Raw genomic sequence first — 21,654 nt, 5'->3', positions numbered from 1 at the left:
GTTGCATTCAAATTATAGTTGTGCATTAAGGAGGCAGCCTTATCAGTGGTGCACGAGATGCGATGACGATGTAAGTGTCATTGCATTATAATGTTTTTGTCAGCCTATCCAGTTGAAGCCACTTGGTGCGGCGCTGCTGCGTTGTTCATTCAAAATATTGTGGAAAAAGAAAACATCAATGCAGAGAAGATCTTGTTTACATTAAAACTGAAACCAAGCCGTGCACACAGAACACATATTTCACGCATTTTCTAGAGGGACATCTATCACCATTGCATTTGCATCTCACACAAAGAAGCCGCATGTTTAGAAAGCCATGTAAGATTAATGCATGTTTAACTTTGAAAAAAACATATATCGAGACTTTACGGCAGGTTTTTTTTTTTTTCCCCATCCCACTGCATCTCATGTTTTTAAATGAAAAATGTACTCTGTGTGATTGGCTTTGTCGGCCTTTGTATTAAACTATGTATACATACATGATGCTGTTTTGTTTATAGTTGTTTAAGCAACTTAATTAATTATAATTGGTTTATAAACATTTTAAACATTATGCACTTTTTTCACAGATAGTCATGTTATTGTATGCTTTAAAATAAACGTGCATTAGTAATATTTTGCTCAATGTGCCCTCTTGTGGCCTTAGAAATGAAGCCAAAAGCTTTTCTTCATCCTAACTGAAATTATGCGTATTAAATTTGAATATAATTTGAATTTTGTTTTTCAGCCATTTTGACAGCCCTACTACTCATTAGGGTAATTGCCCTACAATAACAATAAAATGGATTGTTGTTTGTCACAACCATCACCATTACCGCACTAACGCTTCCTCTGATCTCCACTAGGGGTCCCCAATGCATTCGTTCTGTCTGTATCCCTCGCAACAGCTGTTCAAAAAGTTTCAAATCTAAAACCATCAAGTGGAAATGAATGTGAAAAATACATCTGGAAAGCATATCATTGCTTAATAGGAATAACTCACTTGAAACACAAATTGAAGGCCGTAATAGAAGCTGAGTGAAGGTGCCTGCAGTTGGCCTCTATTGACTCAGCAGCAGAGGGATTATGCAGGAATATGGAAATAGAGCAGATGATAATGTTCATAACCCTGTGAGAAATATAAGGTGGACTGGATTGGATGTGCATCTGACTGTTCTGACACAACCAGTCTCATCTTCTCTTCAAATTAGCTGTACTCACAAAGTGATGTGTGCTACCAGTCCATTAGATGGTACCCTTGCAAATAAAGCCTCAAATATGACAAATCAGGTTAAAAGCCAAATTAAATGCAGTTCACAGCTCAGTTCCATAATGTGAAATATTACAGAGTGAGGCAGAAGAAAAAATGTAGAGGAAGACTTCACAAATAAGGGAGATCAGTAATGTCAGCTGGAAAATAAAGCTGTTTCGGAGGTGGAGCAAGTTATTGCATTTTGATGAAAGATTATGATTTATTTCTAATACATCCAGAATATGTATTTAGGAATCAAACAAGATCAATTCTGATCACATGTTGACTTTAAATGCTTTCAAATTCCTTTCAAAAAGCATTCCCGCAGCAAGTTGAACACAACTCAAAACAGATGCTTTGTTTAGATGTGCATTTGATTTTTCTCAGTTTACAGCCCATTAGGCTGTCCCTGCAGCAAACGATCCATCAAGCGCATAATTGATGTCAACAGTTGCTTTTGTAAACATGGACAGCGGCCAACTGTGATTACAGCACTATAAGTAGTGATGCAAAAAGTTCTTACCCTTGAAGGGCTTTTTCTCCAAACCAGTCTCCTTTACCTAATGCCCGCAGATAGACAGGGGTCCCATTGGGTGGATCTTCTCGAGTAACGTTCACCTGCAATTACAGATTATTGGTCATGAAAACCTGGAAGACTGAATAATCCACTGATTTGTTCCTAAAATATCAATTATTAGCATTTACATTTATTATAGGTTGGCATTTATTACTCTAATTTTACTAAATGACAGAGCAAGGACAGAGTAAGTGTATTTGAACAAAGGGTCTTGAAAATGTGTTCAGATTAATAGACAGTTTACACAAAAATGAACATTTGGAAGGAAGAATTTTGAAGAATCGACACAAAGCTCTTAAGCCCCGTTCACACCAAGAACGACAACTGTGAAGATAACAATCTGAGCGTCCACACCAGCGAATGATATCGTCTGTTTATTCTAAGCGCACACTCGTCTACCACTTTAAATTCTTGAGCTCGTTACAGCAGGATGTATTCTGATTGTCAATTTTTTATCGTTCATCAGCTGGAGAAAAATCGTTTTGAAAGTGATTCCAACAATATTATTTTTCTTTGTCTTTATCGTTATAGTTGTGGTGTGGACTTTGCTATTCTTTAATATTGAGAATGATTTTTAGAACTATATCTTTATCATTATCTTTATAGTTATCGTCCTTGGTGTGAACGGGGCTTTATCCTTACAATATTTCATAGTGACCACATCTGTCGAGCTTCAGAAAGAGCTCTCAAATCTAAAAGGTTTATTGGAAAAAAATAAAAAAAAATACCTTAAACATACAATTCTATGCAATTTCCAGCTGTTGTTCTTGCATGCAACCTTTGTGGTATTTATTTTTTTTGGTAGAAAAGATCTTACCTTTCCCTTGCTAATGATAAAGAACGTGTCCCCTCTGGCACCTTGTCTAATAATGTACTCTCCATCACTGTAGTGAGTCTGAGAAACGAGATAAAGAAAGAGAGGCAAAGAGAGAGCATTACTGAAATGTCATTTTTTCCCTTCTTGTTCAATTTTCACAGTGTTGCTCCATCACAAAGACAGTGCCTCAGTCACGCAACAGGCCACTTCAGGGCTGCAACACCAAAACAAGAACAGAAGTCCCCATAGCAGTAAATCATGTTACCGGAAAACCACAACGGCACCGATGCAAATGTAACTCTGAGAATCTTATACTATAGACTATAGTCATTTTAATGCCTGAAACAATCCCTACACAGCTAAGTGCTTAAATGCAGATTCCTGATTTCACACACAATTATATGGTATTTACTAAGGCAGACATCACTATTATTATACTCATACTTGAGTATAATAAATACTGGTGTGCAATTTGTCCAGCTTTGTTTATAAAACAGTCATTAAAGATACCTCAAATTGGGTGGCTTGTTGAGGAGAGGTGTTTTGCTACTTTTATAGGCACTTGGATTTCAAATTATAGAGAGCAGGAGATTATAAAGGCTTGGGGATGCAATCTGTTGACTTGGGTCAATAAATAACCACCTAGAACACCATAGGAACTGCAAAGCAATGTGATGAAGCCTTTAAGTACACCATAGCAACTGCATAGCAATGCACTGGCAACCACCCATGACATCCATGGCAATTTTTCAAGCACCACTTACATTGTCTTCAGCAAAAAATAATAATAATAATAATAAATAAATAAATAATAATATTTTTTTGTTTCAAAATGTGTTACTGTATATGCAATTCAAAAAATCTCAAGACCATCTTCTTTTACAGTCAGTTTTCTTTGGTCAAGTACTTTAATTGCAGAGCAACAACATGAAAAGCATTTTGTACATAAATCGCACTGATTATTACAACTAATGGCAAAAAGAATGTTTGGAAATGCAAACTACTTGCACTCAAATGCAAAAGATATAAATAACTCTTAATTTTTTCTTCTCCATTAAATTAAAACTTTTGATTTTAAACTTGTTGTCAACTATTACTAATGCATTTTAAAAATTTAAAGTTTTATCGGTGAACATTAATGCACTGTGAACTAACATAACATGAACTCTGAACAATTGTATTTTTTTAAACAAACATTAACATAATAAATGTTAATTGATATTAAATGCTGCAAGAAATGCAGCCTTTGCAACTGAACTATATTCTCCTCTATTTCTCCTCTACAGAGCTCATCTTGAACCCAGTGACCTGGGCATCAAGACCTAACACATTTCTCATAATTTCAGAGATCAGGCCTGAAAAGATCCCTGAAAGATCTAATTTGAAAAATCATAAGTTGTTACATTAGTTGTTCAGTTAAGCAGCAGAATGAATGGCCTGCTCCTGCAGCATAGTGCAGTTCATAGAGCTATTGCTGAGCTCACCTTGAGGAAGTAATAATGTTGAGGTTCAGGATAGAATTTGACTCTCTTTTGTACTGTTAGTATGTATTATTAAATACTGTACCACCTGTACATCTCTCAACGGCATCTGTGGCTTGCTGAAAATAATTCTGACTCATCCAGCATTTTTAAACACAAATGAAAAACACATTTGTAGTAAAGTGCATACAAAAGAAGTTCACAGTGCAAGGAGGTATTCCAGAGGGTTTAAAAGCAGGAATGTGAAATTCTTGCATAAAGGCTTGAGTAAATGTTATTTATTTATTTATTGTAAACTGTGAATATACGTAATTTGTTAGCAGTATAAAGCTTATTTACAGAATTTTACAATTCCTATACGATTCATGTCTGTGGAGTTTTACTAAAATATACCATTGAAGAATAATTGCTGCAATATACACTGTGCACAAAATGTAAATTTTCTGTATGAATAAAATCTTTGACAGACCTACTAAATTAGCTAAAATATACAATATATAACAGTATTGACTGTTTGGAATACCTTATAATGCACTCAATGTGACCTACATTGTGCGATGGATAAAGGGGAAGTAATATCAGCTGTGATTTGTATCTTGTTCCTGACATTATCTGACTGGACTGCCAAACATTCAAATATTTTAACCCTTGTGCTGTGCTGTACCTAATTTGGTGATCCTGGTCAAAAAAAATGCTTCTATATCTCTCATTATTCTACAGTATCACCAAATCTTGCATTCAGTCTTTTTTGGCAACTTGTTTTCTTTTGAATAGCACAGATTTTGCAATCAGTTTTTGAAACTCATTGGCTGTAGGCCTTTGGGCTTAGCTTATTCACCCTCGTTTTTTGAGTAAAAGAAGCATTATGTTGGATAATTTTGACAATGTTCACTCAGATACTGAGGTTCACAAGCTCATATCAATGAGACCTATCAGTCAGTTCCAAAAATAAATACAAAACCTGCACTCATTGAAAGAAAACAAGTTCATAAAAAGATGAACTCCAATTCTTGGTAACAATATAGCATAATGAGACATTTACAAGAAATTTTTTTAGGCCAGTCATTCTTGACTGGGAACACCACAAGTGTAACAAGGTGGGGGAAAATTCCTAAAAAGTACAAAAATAGGAAAGTTGTTATACCCTGTTTGAGCAAAGTCTGTAACTCTGTAACTTCAACTGTAATAATATTAATAGTATTAATATTAGCATATTATTATTAGCACATACTATTAGTAGCATTAACTAATCTAACTTTAACTGCAACCCTTCTCTAGAAACCCCCCTCTTTCCACTCTTTGCTTTACATTCTTTTATTCCTACCATAAGGCCTCACACATCTAATGGAAAAATCTGACTTTCTGACCCATGTTGCTCCAAGTAGAACAGTGCAGTGTGGGAATGTCTGCCAACTCCAGCACTTCACAAGTATGACTGGGATAAAGCCCAGACAAAGCTAACTGCTGTACACAGGATAACAGAGTACAGTATGGAAGTCCTTTTTAAGTGGCTTTGGTTTCAGTTTTTTTTTTCCTTATGCTTTTCAAAAAACGAGTTCTAATACACAAACCAAACAGACCTTATTTAAAACAAAAAAGCATGTGGAAATCAGAAAGAGAAGAAGACAAAAGCACAAGGCTATATAATTAATGTCTTTTATGAGGAAATGTTTTTTATGTTTTACATGAAAATACTATTTCATTCTTTCTACTTTTCCTAGCAACTCCTGGGTGAAAACTGTTTCATAAGAAAGTCATATACAGATTCATTCAGTGTAGTAAATATATACAAATATATGTTGTTTAAAAGTGTATGGAGTCTTGTTTAAATCACTGAGAGTGTGTGGTCACTGAGCTCTTTTAGTACAGTTCTCGTTTCCATGGTAACAGCAGCTTATTTAATTGGCGGATCTGTCTACGGGATTATGGACAGTGTAGTTGTTCACAGGGAATTCAGCTATTTCTTTTCTTTTCTTTTCTTTTCTTTTCTTTTCTTTTCTTTTCTTTTCTTTTCTTTTCTTTTCTTTTCTTTTCTTTTCAGTCTCCATGAAGAAAATAAAAATTTTTTACATTGGGAACTTCACTATGAATTTCTTGTGTCTAGCTTTTCAACTTTCCCACAACGCTGGTTGATATCTGTTGTTTATCTGTTGAAAAATTCAATAATTAGGTCTCTGAATGCCCTTTTCTAGCACTTTCAGGTCTGTGGAGGTATTTATGAGCCACTAGATAAAGACAAGGTGATTCTGGAAAAAATCAATGTCTTGTTGTACAAAACATTTTACTAAAGTTCACATTAACCTGTTAGCCAGCATCTCCCATTATGGGACTCACAGCTGAAAGTACCCTACTTAACTTAAAATTGCAACAGTTCCTTACTTCAGTGTGTTACACACACAATTTTAGTGTCTTTTCATCACCCAGAGTTGATAATGCTCAAAAATATTAAAATTTATAGACACTGAAGTGCCTTGAAAATTTTTTTACCACACTGATTTTTTTTTTTTATTTCATATAAAAATACATGAAATCCATGAAGTCCTGGAGCAATCTAGAGAAGTAATGGGGTAAAAGTCACATGTCTCATGAGTTTCTATTTCAAATCCGAAGAAGATACCATGAAAAATGAGTTTCCTGCAACCTTTTTTCTGATACTATATCTAGTCCCCCCCCACCCCCCACAAATATATATATATATTTTTTTACCAAATGTATTGAAGGGTTCTACAAACTATTTTAGTCATTAAACATAACACTGCATAGTTTTTAAATTATAAAACAATAGACAGAATCTTACACATCATATAAGTGATTTATTTGAGCACTAGAAAAATACGATAAGAATGATTTGAGTAATAAAAATAAATAAGAAAAATAAAAAAGAATTAACTATGTATGCCAATTACAGTACATGCTGAGATTGCTAGAAATACAGCATTTACACTGATTTCTGCTCATACAGTCAACTATGACATGCTGACGTGCTGATGGCCAGTTATAGAGATGGTAATATAGAGAGTTTGACTCCTAACCCTAATGTTGTGGGTTCAAGTCTGGGGCCGGCAATACCACGACTGACGTGCCCTTGAGCAAGGCACTGAACCCCCAACTGCTCCCTGGGTGCCACAGCATAAATGGCTGCCCACTGCTCTGGGTGTGTATTCACAGTGTGTGTGTGTTCACTGCTGTGTGTGTGCACTTTGGATGGGTTAAATGCAGAGCACGAATTCTGAGTATGGGTCACCATACTTGGCTGTATGTCACGTCACTTTCACTTTTTCACTTTCACTATTCATATACACGACATTCACATTGATAGCTGTGACTGCAATAACATGCTGATATGCGTTCAAACAGATGGTAATCATGCAGATACAGCCTCATTCCCCACAAAACACACTCACACATATATGAAAAATTTTGAAAAAGAAAAAAAAGAAAGTTTTATTTGTGCAAAAGCCGATCGCTAAATTACGCCCCCATCAGATGACAGGTGCGTCACAGCCCACGTCACGAGAGAGCACCAAAATTCAAATAAATAATCTTCCGCCTATCTTTGACTTTTTGGATCGTCTCATTCTGTTTGTGTCACTGTATGCTACAAAACCATGCTGTTTTTTACTACCAAGACGCAGTTTCTGAGCATGAGTTATTCCATTACGTACATAAACAATACTGTGCCTGAAGAACTGAAATGTAAACAAAGGAATTATCATCATATTATAATGTTATTGCTTCGTTGGACTAAATGTGCTCTATGAGATCTCGTTCAGAAAAACAAAACAAAACAATTTTTGAATGTCTTTATCCTGAAAGAAGAAAATGCTGCGATCAAAAATATATATTTTCTAAACATGTTTCAATGTTTTAGAGACTTGATCAGTATCTTAATGATTATGCTGTGGAAAGAGAAAACTTTTCGTGAAAAGTCAATTCCCATCTTGAAAGTCTTACTAGAACTGTACAGAATTTTTAAAAAATGAAAAGCTATTTGCCGTAATTTCCTACTTCAAATGGCTTTCAAGAGTCATCAATTAAAGAGTCACAGATCTTCAAACTGGAACATCACGCTGAGCCATTCTCTGCGTTGACCCACTCCACACTGAACTGCAAAATATATGATACCATAAATTTGCTTCACCAACAGGTTTGCAGCGTATGAAAAGATATTCAGTGTGCCAAGAAAACTGGCAGTGCAGCGCTTCCCACATATCCACTCACTTGGATCAGAAGGTCTTGACATGGAGATAATAACCAATACTGTGGTTGCATTACTGTATTAGCTACACACTTATTTGCACACATCTTAGCTGCTATTTTATAAAGTTTAGTTGTTAGGTTTATGTACACTAGGTCAACGGTTCTGTGCTGTAAGGGAGTCAGAATAAATGTTCAGAGAGAAAAAAAGTAAAATAATAATATTACAATTTATTAAATTGATTTATTTACATTTGTCAGATTAATAGAAAGTAAATATTTTCAGATGATATATATAAATATTTTTAGTTGTCATGGTATAAATGGGTCTTATTTATAACATTTGGGGGGTTCCATGTAGTGTTCATTTTGTCAGCTGTTTTTTAAATTTAGTCTTAGTCTTAGGTCCTGTGTCAAGTGTCCTTTTTTAGTTTTTATCATACATATTTATTCATTCCTATCCTGTATTTTGTTAAGTCAGGTTTTAATTGTCTAAAAGACTGGAAATGCTTAGTTATGCTTCATAATGTTTAAACTTATAATGACAATTATTTTGCTCAACATTATAAATGCAATCATTATCATGATTGCTATCACTTAAGAAATTCTAACAGAATTATTGTACTTTCACCTGTAAGCACAAATAAGGACAATGCCAACTCATACAGTATATGGTTTATTTTACCTTATCTAGTTTCCCGACTTATTAAATCATCATAAAAATAAACACACTCTCTACATTGTGAAAACTGGTAAAACTCAAAAGCTTCTCTCAGAAGCAGACAGAGAAATTCTTAATATTAATTCCAATAATTCCAAATTCTATTTATGTTTTTATATTAAAATGACAAAAAAGACTTTGTATTGTGGCACAGGAATTTGTAAGTGTTTGGATTGATTACAGATCATACTGGAGAAGGTTTGATGGCACTTTTACTTAGTCATGAAAAAAGGTTGTCAATAAATATTTTTTGTAATAATTTTCATTAACACTAGGTGCATAGCATCAAAAAGTTTGAAAACCTCTGTCCTGCAGTGATACATTGAGTCTACTATTATAGTCTAATGTACTAATCTCTAATGTTGAGTCAGATGCACTAAACTGTATACTACTGAATCTTCCTTTCCAGTATAAACAAAATGCATTTATTGAAACTGAGCTGCAAAAATGCCTCATTCTGACTCATTCTTTGTGAGGTCAGCAGCAAAAAAGCACCCATTTAAATCCAACTGCCAGAGAGAAGTTGGAAAATATGAATTGTTTTTGGCACAAAAACGTCTGGCTTTTTTGGAACACAACAATGCATCCTTTGTGAACAGCTCCTTACTCATTCTGCGCTGTCGGCTCTTGATAAGAGTGGTCTGGTGAGGAATGATGACAGCTGCCCTGTACTGTACTAAATGAATTAAAACATTACAATCTTGAAATGCTGCAGTGGCAGGCAAATTGTTTAACACATAAGTTGCATAAGGTTTTTTTTTTTTTTTTTTTGTAATTGTGTCTATTTTTGTAATGAATTTTAAAAGCGAAAAAAAAAAAGTGAAGTGACATGTGGCCAATACTTGGAATTTGTGCCATGCTTTTAACCCATCCTAGTGCATACACACAGTAGTGAACACACACTCGGAGCAGTGGGCAGCCATATTGCTGGGCACCCGGGGAGCAGTTGGGGGTTCGGTGCCTTGCTCAAGGGTGTAAGTGCAAGTGGTATTGAGGGTGGAAGAAAGCACTGGTCATTCACTCCCCCCACAAACAATTCCTGCCGGACAGGTTCAGGTTACAAGTCAGACTCTCTAACCATTAGGCCATGACTAATGGTCATTTTTACTAATGATATCAATAGAAAGACTTCTAAAACTAGCATAGAATACTAGAAATCATAGCTAATGTTACATCATGAAGCATGCCTGAGGAAGTTAAGCTGCTGTTTTGTTAGGCAAATTCATACATATGGTCAGAGATACTTACTATCCTGAGCCTACAGCAACTAGCAAAGAGAGCACAGAACCCGCTGAGACACAGCATAAACAGAAAGACAAGAATTGCGATTCGGCTTAATGTGACGATTAAACTTCAAAAGGCTATGATTTCATTGAATAAATATGTGTGCTGCACGTTTCAAAGTCAGGTGCTGGTTTGTGTACTGCCGTTACCCAGGAAACTGCATTATTTCTGCCGTTCCGAAAGCGCCTCCTGCTGGCAGAGAACAAATGTGCATTTTCAATCAGGCGGTCTGCTGTTTTTGTTCAGACCAATGTGAAAATCAATCCATGTTTTTACACTACAAACACGCAGAGATGTAAATGTGAATTGGTGGATTGACAAGAAGATAATGAATTATAAAAATCTATAAATATATTATGTAAAATATATTTATATGTTATTTAAAGGGTTAGTTCACCCAAAAATGAAAATTATGTCATTAATGACTCACTCTCATGTCGTTCCAAACCCGTAAGACCTCCGTTCATCTTCGGAACACAGTTTAAGATATTTTAGATTTAGTCCGAGAACTTTCTGTTCCTCCATTGAGAATGTATGTACGGTATACTGTCCACGTCCAGAAAGGTAATAAAAACATCTTCAAAGTAGTCCATGTGACATCAGAGGGTCCGTTAGAATTTTTTGAAGCATCGACAATACATTTTGGTCCAAAAATAGCAAAAACATATGACTTTATTCAGCATTGTCTTCTCTCCCGGGTCTGTTGTGAGCGCATTCACAACCCTGCAGTTTAGTGATATCCGGTTCGCGAACGAATCGCTCGATGTAACCGGATCTTCTTGAACCAGTTCACCAAATCGAACTGAATCGTTTGAAACGGTTCGCGTCTACAATAATCATTAATCCACAAATGACTTAAGCTGTTAACTTTTTTAACATGGCTGACACTCCCTCTGAGTTCAAATAAACCAATATCCCGGAATAATTCATTTACTCAAACAGTACACTGACTGAACTGCTGTGAAGAGAGAACTGAAGATGAACACCGAGCCAAGCCAGATAACGAACGAAACAAAGACTCGTTCTCGAGTCAAGAACCGGTTGCATCGGTTTTCGGATCACCAGTAGTGATGGGAAGTTCTGTTCTTTTCCGCGAACCGGTTCTTTCGGACAGTTCGATTCAATAAACCGGTTGAAGAAAGTTCTTTTGCGCTCGACGTAATGACTTCATTGGCGATGATTGCCCTTGATTCAAGCCTTCGGTTTACCCGCGCTCATAACATTAGCACAGAATCAGTTCAGAATCAATCACCAAAAGAACCAGTTCGGTTCAGACGCGCTGTGTGTCAGTCTGCTTCACGCTGAATCACGCATGCGCAGTACCATCAGCTCCTCGATTCTCGAATCGGACGCGTCCGACAGAAACGGTTCTTGACTCGAGAACGAGTCAATGTTTCGTTCGTTATCTGGCTCGGCTCGGTGTTCATCTTCAGTTCTCTCTTCACAGCAGTTCAGTCAGTGTACTGTTTGAGTAAATTAATTACTCCGGGATATTGGTTTATTTGAACTCAGAGGGAGGGTCAGCCACATTAAAAAAAGTTAACAGCTTAAGTCATTTGTGAATTAATGCTTATTGTAGACGCGAACCGTTTCAAACGATTCAGTTCGATTTGGTGAACTGGTTCAAGAAGATCCGGTTACATCAAGTGATTCGTTCGCGAACCTGAAATAACTAAACTACATTTCTATTAACTCGCTCATAACAGACCCGGAAGAGAAGACAATGCTGAATAAAGTTGTAGTTTTTGCTATTTTTGGACATGGACTACTTTGATGATGTTTTTATTACCTTTCTGGACGTGGACAGTATACCGTCCATACATTTTCAATGGAGGAACAGAAAGCTCTCGGACTAAATCTAAAATATCTTAAACTGTGTTCCGAAGATGAACGGAGGTCTTACGGGTTTGGAACGACATGAGGGTGAGTCATTAATGACATAATTTTAATATTTGGGTGAACTAACCCTTTAAAGAGCAGGTCAGATGGTATTTTAAAGTGTCCCAATATTGTATTGGAGTCCCCTACATCAGGTTTAAATGCATCTAAGGTCAGAAAACATTGTAATTTTCTCAGAATATACATTTAATATTAGAGTCATTTGCCAATGATTAGGAAATGATTCGTTTCAAGCAAGTTCGGAGCAAGCCCCTCCCTTCCTCAAGCCTACTCTGCTCTGATTGGTCAGCTGGCCAAACCTGTTGTGATTGGCACAGAGATGAGTCCTTGAGCCAGTTAGCCAGCGCTACCATTGACAAAGCACCTTTACAATAAAACAATAATATAATCAATCCGTTCTTATAATGATATAAAATACAAAAACACTTATGCAAGCGAATCGTGCCCACAGCTAAAGTTTAGCTGCTAAACTGTGAACACTAGGTGGATACGTTAGCCGAGTGCTAATGTGACTAACTGATTAAACAATACAGTTTGTAAACCAAAATATGTCTACTGTAATGTTTGAAGAACGACAGACAAAAGACGCTTGGTCTTAACTTTTAATCAGAACGCAGAACAGTTGTATCACAGGAGCACCAGCCGAAATCACTCATCTCTCCCGCATTAACCCTGTAACTGCCAGTGCAGCACAATAAACAGCAGCTTCACAATTATTATAAAGTCTGCGTGTTACACTACATTCTTTATTATTAAACAAAGTAATTAGAACAACGTCAGTCTACAATAATCGACATATTCTTAGGTTCACTGCGAATTTTTAGAACTACTTCAGTAAGACAGTAATATCGTGCTTTACCTGGAAACCTAAAGCTGCACTAGGTATACATCACATATTGGCACAAAAAAATTCTATTTTGAGCGCTCATTTGAAAATGTACACCTAACGTATCAATCGTACTACTTACAGGTCGTGTTTCAGAGAGCTTGTTAGTCCAAATTAAGAAGATTAGAAGCCAACGAAGATAAAAGCCCAGATTAGGGAAGCAGTTCTTGATAAAATGACAAGCACACAACAAAAGGCTCGAATTGTATTTCTGTGGTATCCTTGAACACCGTGTCTTCTCAACATGATGTAAACGCACTAATAGCAAAAGTGTTTGTGGGCAGATCAGACTCTGTTCGTATTTCGCGGGGATTATGCAAATGTGTACCCAGTGACGTACACCGGTAACAGGCAAAAGAGTCGAAAATATAACGACTCGTTACGGCGATTCAGAACCGACTCTCTCTTTTGAGATACAATATCTTTATTTATCATGCACTTTTTTGATTAACAACTTTGCAGATTGTTTTCATTTAAAGATATCTATGTTATAAACTGCAAAAGAGAGATTTTTCAAAAACCCATCTAACCTGCTCTTTAATTAATATAATTGATTGATAATAATTGTTTAAATTAATATAGTAATTGATACTTATAACTCAATTTTCTTAAAAAATGGTTCAAATGCTTAAATGTGAAGTTTATCATGTTATAAAACTTTTTGTTTTTGTGAAAACCCATGTCTGAACCGTAAATCATGCTTTTAACAGTCATTTTAATTTTATTTGTGCAGGTCTTAAAAAATGTCCTAAAGTCTTAAATTTGAGCTTAAATATCCTACAGAAACCCTGGTCTGGCAAAAGCCATCAGTTTATGTTTTTAGGTATATAATTGTCCAGACACTGGCTGGCAAGGAGGGTTCATTACTGGATCTCAAGCAATTTTAGTTGAAGACCCCTAGTCTAAAGAGAATGTAGAGAGAACAGAGCGAGAGATCAAAGCAGAAAACACAGAGTTGTTTTCATCATGTTTAGTCAGGGCAGTAACCGCAGCAGGTGATCAGTAGGGTCCCAGTATGAAAGCAGCTCATTAGTCACTCTAGAATCTACCCACAGTTTTCATGTCCATCAGCTCTGCCTTTAAAACATGATAGTGGGTTTCAAAAAGGAATTGATCTAATCATTCTTTGTCCATTCTTTGTGCTTTGTGCTTTGCCATCACAAGATATGTACACTGTAGTCATAAAAGGATGGACATGGTCAGCAACAATACTCTTTGGCATTGGCATTTAAACGATGCTCAATTGGTATCCAAAAGTGTGCCAAGAAATTTTCTCCACACCATTACACAACCAGCAGCCTGAACCACTGATAAAAGGCAGGATGGATGCATGCTGTCATACTGTTCATGCCAATTTCTAACCCAACTATCCAAATGTCACAGGAGAAATTGACAATCTTCTATTGTCCAATTTTGGTGAGCCAGAGCTAATTGTAGCCTCAGTTTCTTGTTCTTAGCTGACATGAGTGGCACCAGATGTGTGTCTTTTGCTGCTGCAGTCCATCTGCTTCAAGGTTTGATGCGTTGTGCATTCAGAGATGTTCTGCTGCATTCCTTGGTTGTAACAAGTGCTTATCTGAGTTATTGTTGCCCTTCTATTAGCTCGAACCAGTCTGGCCATTCTCCTCTGACCTCCGGCATCAACAAGGCATTTTCACCCACAGATTTGCCACTCACTGGATCTTTTCTATTTTTCTGACCATTCTCTGAAAATCCTAGAGATGGTTGTGCGTTAAAATCCCAGTAGATCAGCAGTTTCTGAAATACTCATCCGGAACATCTGGCACCAACAAACATTCCACATTCAAAGTCACTTTAAATCACATTCTTCCTCAGATTGTCTTAACCATATATACATGCCCAAATGCATTGAGTTGTTGCCATGCGACTGGCTGATTAGATATTTACATTAACAGTGAGTTGAAGAAATGTACCTAATAAAGTGGCAGGTGAGATATACAGTACATTTACATTTTCATTTATGCATTTAGCAGACACTTTTATCCAAAGCAACTTACAGTGCATTCAGGCTAACAACATTTCCCCTTGAAATAAAACCCACAACCTTGCAACCAAACCAACAACCTACCACCGATCCAAACGAAAACATAAACCAAAGACCCAAATGAACACAGTATATGCAGGATTCAAAAATATTAGACAGTACATCTACAAATGCTCATTGTTTCATATTGAATAAATTATGAACAAAAAACAAAAATGAGGATTTGCTTGTAAGGAAACTAATTACTTATTGTAATGCACTGGGAAACACTGAGAAAATGTTTGTGATGATGTGTATTATATTAGGGCACCAACAGCTGCATTGTAAACACAAGCCTATTAAGTTATGAATGGCCTTCAGGCAATTAACGTTCAAAAAACAAAGCATTTTTAATTCATTGCTGTAATCTTAATTAAAATTGATACACGGCTACTCTGTTAATTTCATTACTTTCCCAACATTATGAAAATGAACAATAAAATAAAACAGTTCATTTTCTCCATTTGGTCTCTAGCATTCTTTAGCATATATGCACACACACACACACACACACACACATAGACACACACATATACCCTAGTAAAAAATAAATATACTTAAATGTATTTGAAATACATTTATTTCCTGCTAAGTATACTACAAAAACATTTTCATATTTATGTACTTAATAAAATACCCTGCAATTTTACTTTTAGTAAACTAAACTGGTATACTTAAAGTCTGCTAAATTGGATCAACTAATTTTGTACTTAATGCATTTGTAATGTTGTAAAGAACTATTAGTTAACAGGCTCTTCTGAGAAAATACACAATGTTTTATACAATATAGTTCAGTGAATTACCTCCTCCAGCACATCAGCTAGCTTGCTAAGTATTTCTTCTTGAAGGCCTTGGAATGTTGGAACGCTGTGAAAAAGATAAGGAGAAAGTTTAAGATTTTGTGAGCCAACAAAATCAAGCTGTTTCTGTCAGGTCACAAAGTATTATATCTGACCAGCAGAAAAACATCCGAGTGTTCGTTTCAAAAGAATGGGCTACAAAGGAAAAGTCTGTGAGACTTATGAAATCAATTTAGTAATATCAGAAATTCAAGAAAATCTCCGAAAGTTGGTGAATGAACAGTGTAACGGCAAAAAAAAAAAAAAAAAAAAAAAAAAAAAAACCCTGACAAGCACACTTTTGCAGTCTCAGAAATAATGTCTCAGGTTGAGGTGTGGGTGGACTTCTCATGGGTTTTCATTAAAAAATGGGCTGCCAATCATTTTAAATAGCTAAGAAAACCAGTCAACCAGAAATAACTTCTCAGAAAATCTCTCAGCTGACTCTCAGTAGAATCAAAAAATCTCCGAATTAAAAATGTATGGTTTTCCAGATTTAAATTAGCTAGGGGACATTAAAGTCAACATAAAAACATAACTGATTCTATTAACTTTTAGCACACAACATTTTTTGTCTATCTAGGCAATTTGTTTTGCCTCTGACACTTGAAATGTTTATTCTCATGATGAATGATGATGATGAAATCGACTACATAGTGTTAGAACATAAAAGGTAAATAGGTGTAAAAATAAATTTGCATTTTAATGTGCCATAAATATAGCTCTTACAGTAGTTGGAACAAACAAAATGCACTTCTATAGTTCATATTCATGAGTGAATATGGACTTCTAAATATCTTAAACTCCTCAAAGGATACAGCACAAATGACATCTATTTCTGCAGTCACATTGTCCATGAGGGGCACCAGCATATTGATTCTGAATGCAGCACTTCTCTCACTGCTCCATGCAGCTCATAGGCATCTTACGTTTCCTTCAAAAGCCAAGTTCTTTCCATTCCTTGACATCATCAGCCTATGGTTTCCAGTAAAGCTGGTTTGGGGCCTCTGGGGAAATGTAATTTTCTTTGAGAATCATATTGCAAAATGTCACTATTTTGTGTCACAAGACGCTTTGGAGTCCATGATTGAATGATCATTTTAAAAAAAGATCAAACAAATCCTGACCTCTTCGTTCAAGGATTCAATAATTCATTACACATGAAACCATAACGTTGTTTTCTTTCCATTTTTTAGACCACAGTTTACTGTATTACTGTTTGCTAATGCTATTACTAGTGCTTATACTTCGGGTTAGAGATTTCTCACTGCTCATCCTTCACCATTTGTACATAAATGATGCATCGAATCATGTGGTTTAATACATTTCTAAGTTTGCCTTACATTTCTATGCAGTCAGACTTACGTTTTTGCCTGCCATATGATAAAAACTGGCAATAACTACAATAATGCCCATAGAAATACACCGATGGAAAAATATCTTTGTATTTTGACCCTGGCAACCATAATGCCCACAAGATCCACTATACCCAATAACAATAATTCTCATGTAGGTGTCCTCAGCATACTTGGCTTCAAGAAGACTTAAAATGATTTAAAATCAAATGAAGATATTTCAACAACACTTTAGATTAGGGAACTATTCTCACTATTAACTAGTTGCTTATTAGCAGGCATATCACTTGCATATTAGCTATTTATTAGTACTTATAAAGCACATATTAATGCCTTATTCCTCATGACCATATTTAGGATTCTTTAATCAAGAAAACTTAACAACTGCCGTACTAACTATTAATAAGCAGCAAATTATAATTTTATTGAGGCAAAAGTAATAGTTAAAAGTTAAGTTAATAATGAGAATGGGACACCAAACTAATTTTAATTCACCATCTCAGCATGTATTTTTTATTTTTTATTTGAAGAACCAGAGAAAAAAAAAAAAAAAAAAAACTGTATATACTGAGAAGCCTAATTTCAAAAGTGTGATTTCTAGACCTGAAAAGTCACGTAAATTAACAAAATCTTATAATGGGCATTTATAATATCTTTTTTTCCAGTAATGCCAAACTCTAAAATATTTTATCAAGTATAAATTATGTATTTAATTTATTTATATATTTAATAATCCAATAAATCACAAACAACTAAAAATTATGGGGTCTTTGAATGCTGTAATGGACAATGGGGGCCATGGAGTAGGGATGCTACGATTATAGATTTTGTTGGTACAATTATTGTCTGAGAAAAATAAACTTTAAAACCACAATGAAAACCATTATACATTTATTCATTTCACAAAATGATTAATGTTTAAAGTCACATGGAAACTCTTTAGATATTAAAGTGTTATTTATTGCTGCCTTTTGAAACAGATATAACACAGTAACCAATAATACAGCACAAAATAATAATAATAAAGACAAACAAAAGTCCATCTCTCCAATTGGAATTAAAAAGGTGACCTCTAACTGATGAAAGCAGATCACAAAAGTATTTAGTGTTTTCAGTTTGTACATTCTTTACATTTCTTTTGGACCTGAGGCAGAGAACTGGAAACATGGTGGAAGAAAAAAACAAAAAAATCTTGTTGGTTTTTGACTCATGAATAATACTGTAAAAGGGGTAATAAATAACAATGTTAATGAAGTATTATTAATATAAGACTATTAAGTTTATTTATCCCACAGGGGAAACTATTAATAATGAGGGGAATAAGCTGAACTATTATTGTAATCAACGGTCATCCATACGTATTCTTTTTAATAATTTTTATAATAATTCATTTTTTTTTTTTACATGTTTACATGTTACAATTTTAACATGTTCAACACATTTATGTCGACAATTATGTCTATTATTTTGGTTTGTGAGATCAGAGATCGAGCTGCGCACACATACAAACATTCAGGAGGACACCAATTGTTGTGAATGCTTCCCCTCAACTTTTATTAATAAAATAGCTTAGATACTGAATTGCTATTTTATATTCATCAGCAACGAGGGGGTAAAATCACTGTTTAAATAACTAAACACATATTTGTAGAGAGACGCACTGACGCAGGTTCACACACATACACACACACACACTTCTCTCTCTGTAGCTCTCTCACTCTTCCGATCGAATAATTAATTCAAGTAGCTAAATGTTGAAATGAATGAATTCAAAGCACTATTTCATCTCTGTCTGATCTGAAGCGGGCAGAATGCTCCATAGCTTTGCATCAGTCTTGCCTTCACGTCATGCATTAAATTACTTCAAAGCTGTGTATTCGCTCTTTAGCAGCCGTTTTTACGGCAATATTTAAATATCATTCTTTGTGTACCCAAAATAATCCCACTTTATCGACTTCAGTCATTTCTCTGGTGGAAATAAAGGATCACTGTTTGGTTTCTCTGTCATAGTTAATCTAGTGTGTGTAGTAGCCTCCGTGTCTCTGATAAGCACAGCATTTTAAGCTGGTGCACCGCTAGTGTAACTTTGTTTTCGTTTTGCGCAAGTTGCAACTGTTTCGTTCCATGCAGCAGAAACACTCGGTGTAGCGGAGCCTTTACGATTAATTAACCGTGCCGTTTTAAAGCGCGGTTAATCATGAAAACGGATAATCGCTGTATCCCTACCATGGAGTCAAAAAAGTTGAGAACCACTGCACTAGCACGCTCACATTTTCACTCAGAAACACTAAAAATGTACTTTCTACATACAATGCATACTAAAATATGAATGCAAAATCCATTATTACATAATGCAGTAGACATTTTTGGGAGAGAACACAAGTGTGAATGCATTTTTATGGTGGACTGTAGACTAATCGATATTGAATAATACAAATAAGAATGTTCTAATAAATCAAATCTATTTATAAACAGCTCATGGCTAAAAATCTATATCTTTCTGACTAAGTGAGTGGAAGGACATAAATAAGATGTAAACAGTGAGAATCTACAGAAAGCAACAGCACTCTAATCATTATGTGTCCTCTGTCTGTTTCTAACCAAAACACATTTCACTTTCCTTAGAAAAACCACCGAAATATAACGAGAGATGATTAGAAATATTTGAGAGTAATATGCCATTTCACCTTCCAAAATATTACAATCAAAACTCATAACCCGGGAGATTAACGATACACAGCAAAGGACAGCGAGTGTAAAGCCTGAGATTGTGTAACCATGCACTTCTGTGTTGTTCATTCATGAAGAAAATCAATTTCTTTTATTGCATACTGGTGAGGGACAGACCTCAGAGGTTAGAAAGAAAAAAAAAACAGAAAGGAAAGGAGAAGTAGCCCACCTCTTCAGAAACTCCATGTACTCTGCATGCTTGATGAGTCCGGTCCTCATCATGATGGTCTGGAAACACTGGCGGTCAATGGCCCATAACTTCACATTTGTGAGGGCTAGAGAAAAAAAAGTTGAAAATAAATTAGTGAATAATACCCACACACAGATTTTTTTATCTTTATCTGCGTATCTACAATAACATAATATATTACATATTAATTATGTGCTAACAATATCACTGTCGACATATCATTAGAAGAGAACTGGTGGTGTTTTGCTCACATAAATCATATTGTTACATAAATTAATTTCTCAAACATTGCTAATCACTTTACTTTTCTTAAATGTCCAATCTGAATTAAATTAATTATGAATTAAATGTAAAAATAAATCCACTGAATTTCTTTTGATGCCAAAGTAAAAGCATTTAAATAAAAATGTATGTTTAATTAATCTTACTTTGGCAGCTCCACCTATTCCACAATTGAAAGTAATGTAATGTAATGTAATAGTAATTTAATAAATTCAGAAAAAAGCCTCTTAATACACATAATATACTATATAGGTATATTATATAATTTAAACCACTAAAAAAAATATTCATATAAACAGTAACTGAAATAAAATATAAAAACTTTTTATTTCAGCAATTCAGCTAATATATATATATATATATATATATATATATATATATATATATATATATATATATATATATATATATATATATATACACATATTAAATGTCAAAAATGACAAAAACAAAAACAAACAAAAAAAAACAACTAAAACTTTAACTACAATTAAAACAAATATAAATTTCAATAAAAACCACAATAGTTTATCATTTAAATGAACTTTATGTCACAGTTAGTTTGCACCATTGTCACCGTCTTCTTGTCATGGTTTTGATTTGATTTCGTCATTCAGTTCAGGTGTGTCTAGTCATTATCGTTTGGATTGTCCTTTAGGCTATGTCTACATTAATCCGGACACATTTGAAAATGGCGTTTTCATTTTAAAATGCTTTCCATCCTCATTAGAGTTTTCAAGCCTTTTCCAAAAGTGTCTCATCCACACTGAAACATCAGAAAACGTTAAATTTGCTTTCTGCGCATGCGTAGAGCCTCAAAACCGAGATGTTTTCACACAGTTTTTCTGACAGTTTTATTTTATATACGAAAATGTGTTTCATGCGCATTCACTGACGTGTCCAGGTCACACACACTCACGATTGTATGCCTGATCTAAAATGCAAAAGTTTTTCCGCAGCGATTGAGGGTAAATTTGCTTTCATCTTTGCTGGACTGTGATATGAAGAGTGTACAAAGTAACACATCTATAGCAATAGTGTGAAAGTGCACATAATGTGCACAATACCCTTATAAACAGATATCTATTGGTATAATATGAGTCACATGACTAAACTTGCAT

At 35.0% G+C, this 21,654-nt stretch overlaps 1 protein-coding gene across 1 annotated transcript in view; it reads right to left on the bottom strand.

The window, feature by feature from the left end:
• The window catches only part of LOC109088223 (cGMP-dependent protein kinase 1), a 171,492-nt gene that overhangs the window by 43,959 nt on the left and 105,879 nt on the right, over positions 1–21,654 (bottom strand). Inside the window, exons 3-6 of the mRNA XM_042767208.1 lie at positions 20,231–20,336; positions 15,941–16,004; positions 2,626–2,703; positions 1,755–1,849 (exon numbers count right to left, since the gene is read on the bottom strand). Of these exons, the coding sequence (XP_042623142.1) occupies positions 1,755–1,849; positions 2,626–2,703; positions 15,941–16,004; positions 20,231–20,336 (343 nt within the window). The remainder of the gene's footprint in view (positions 1–1,754; positions 1,850–2,625; positions 2,704–15,940; positions 16,005–20,230; positions 20,337–21,654) is intronic.

Source organism: Cyprinus carpio, chromosome A12 (genome assembly GCF_018340385.1).
Source record: "Cyprinus carpio isolate SPL01 chromosome A12, ASM1834038v1, whole genome shotgun sequence".
NCBI classification, from domain to species: domain Eukaryota; kingdom Metazoa; phylum Chordata; class Actinopteri; order Cypriniformes; family Cyprinidae; genus Cyprinus; species Cyprinus carpio.
Note: the sequence above shows the minus strand (reverse complement) of the source record. Positions and strands in the feature narration are given on the sequence as shown.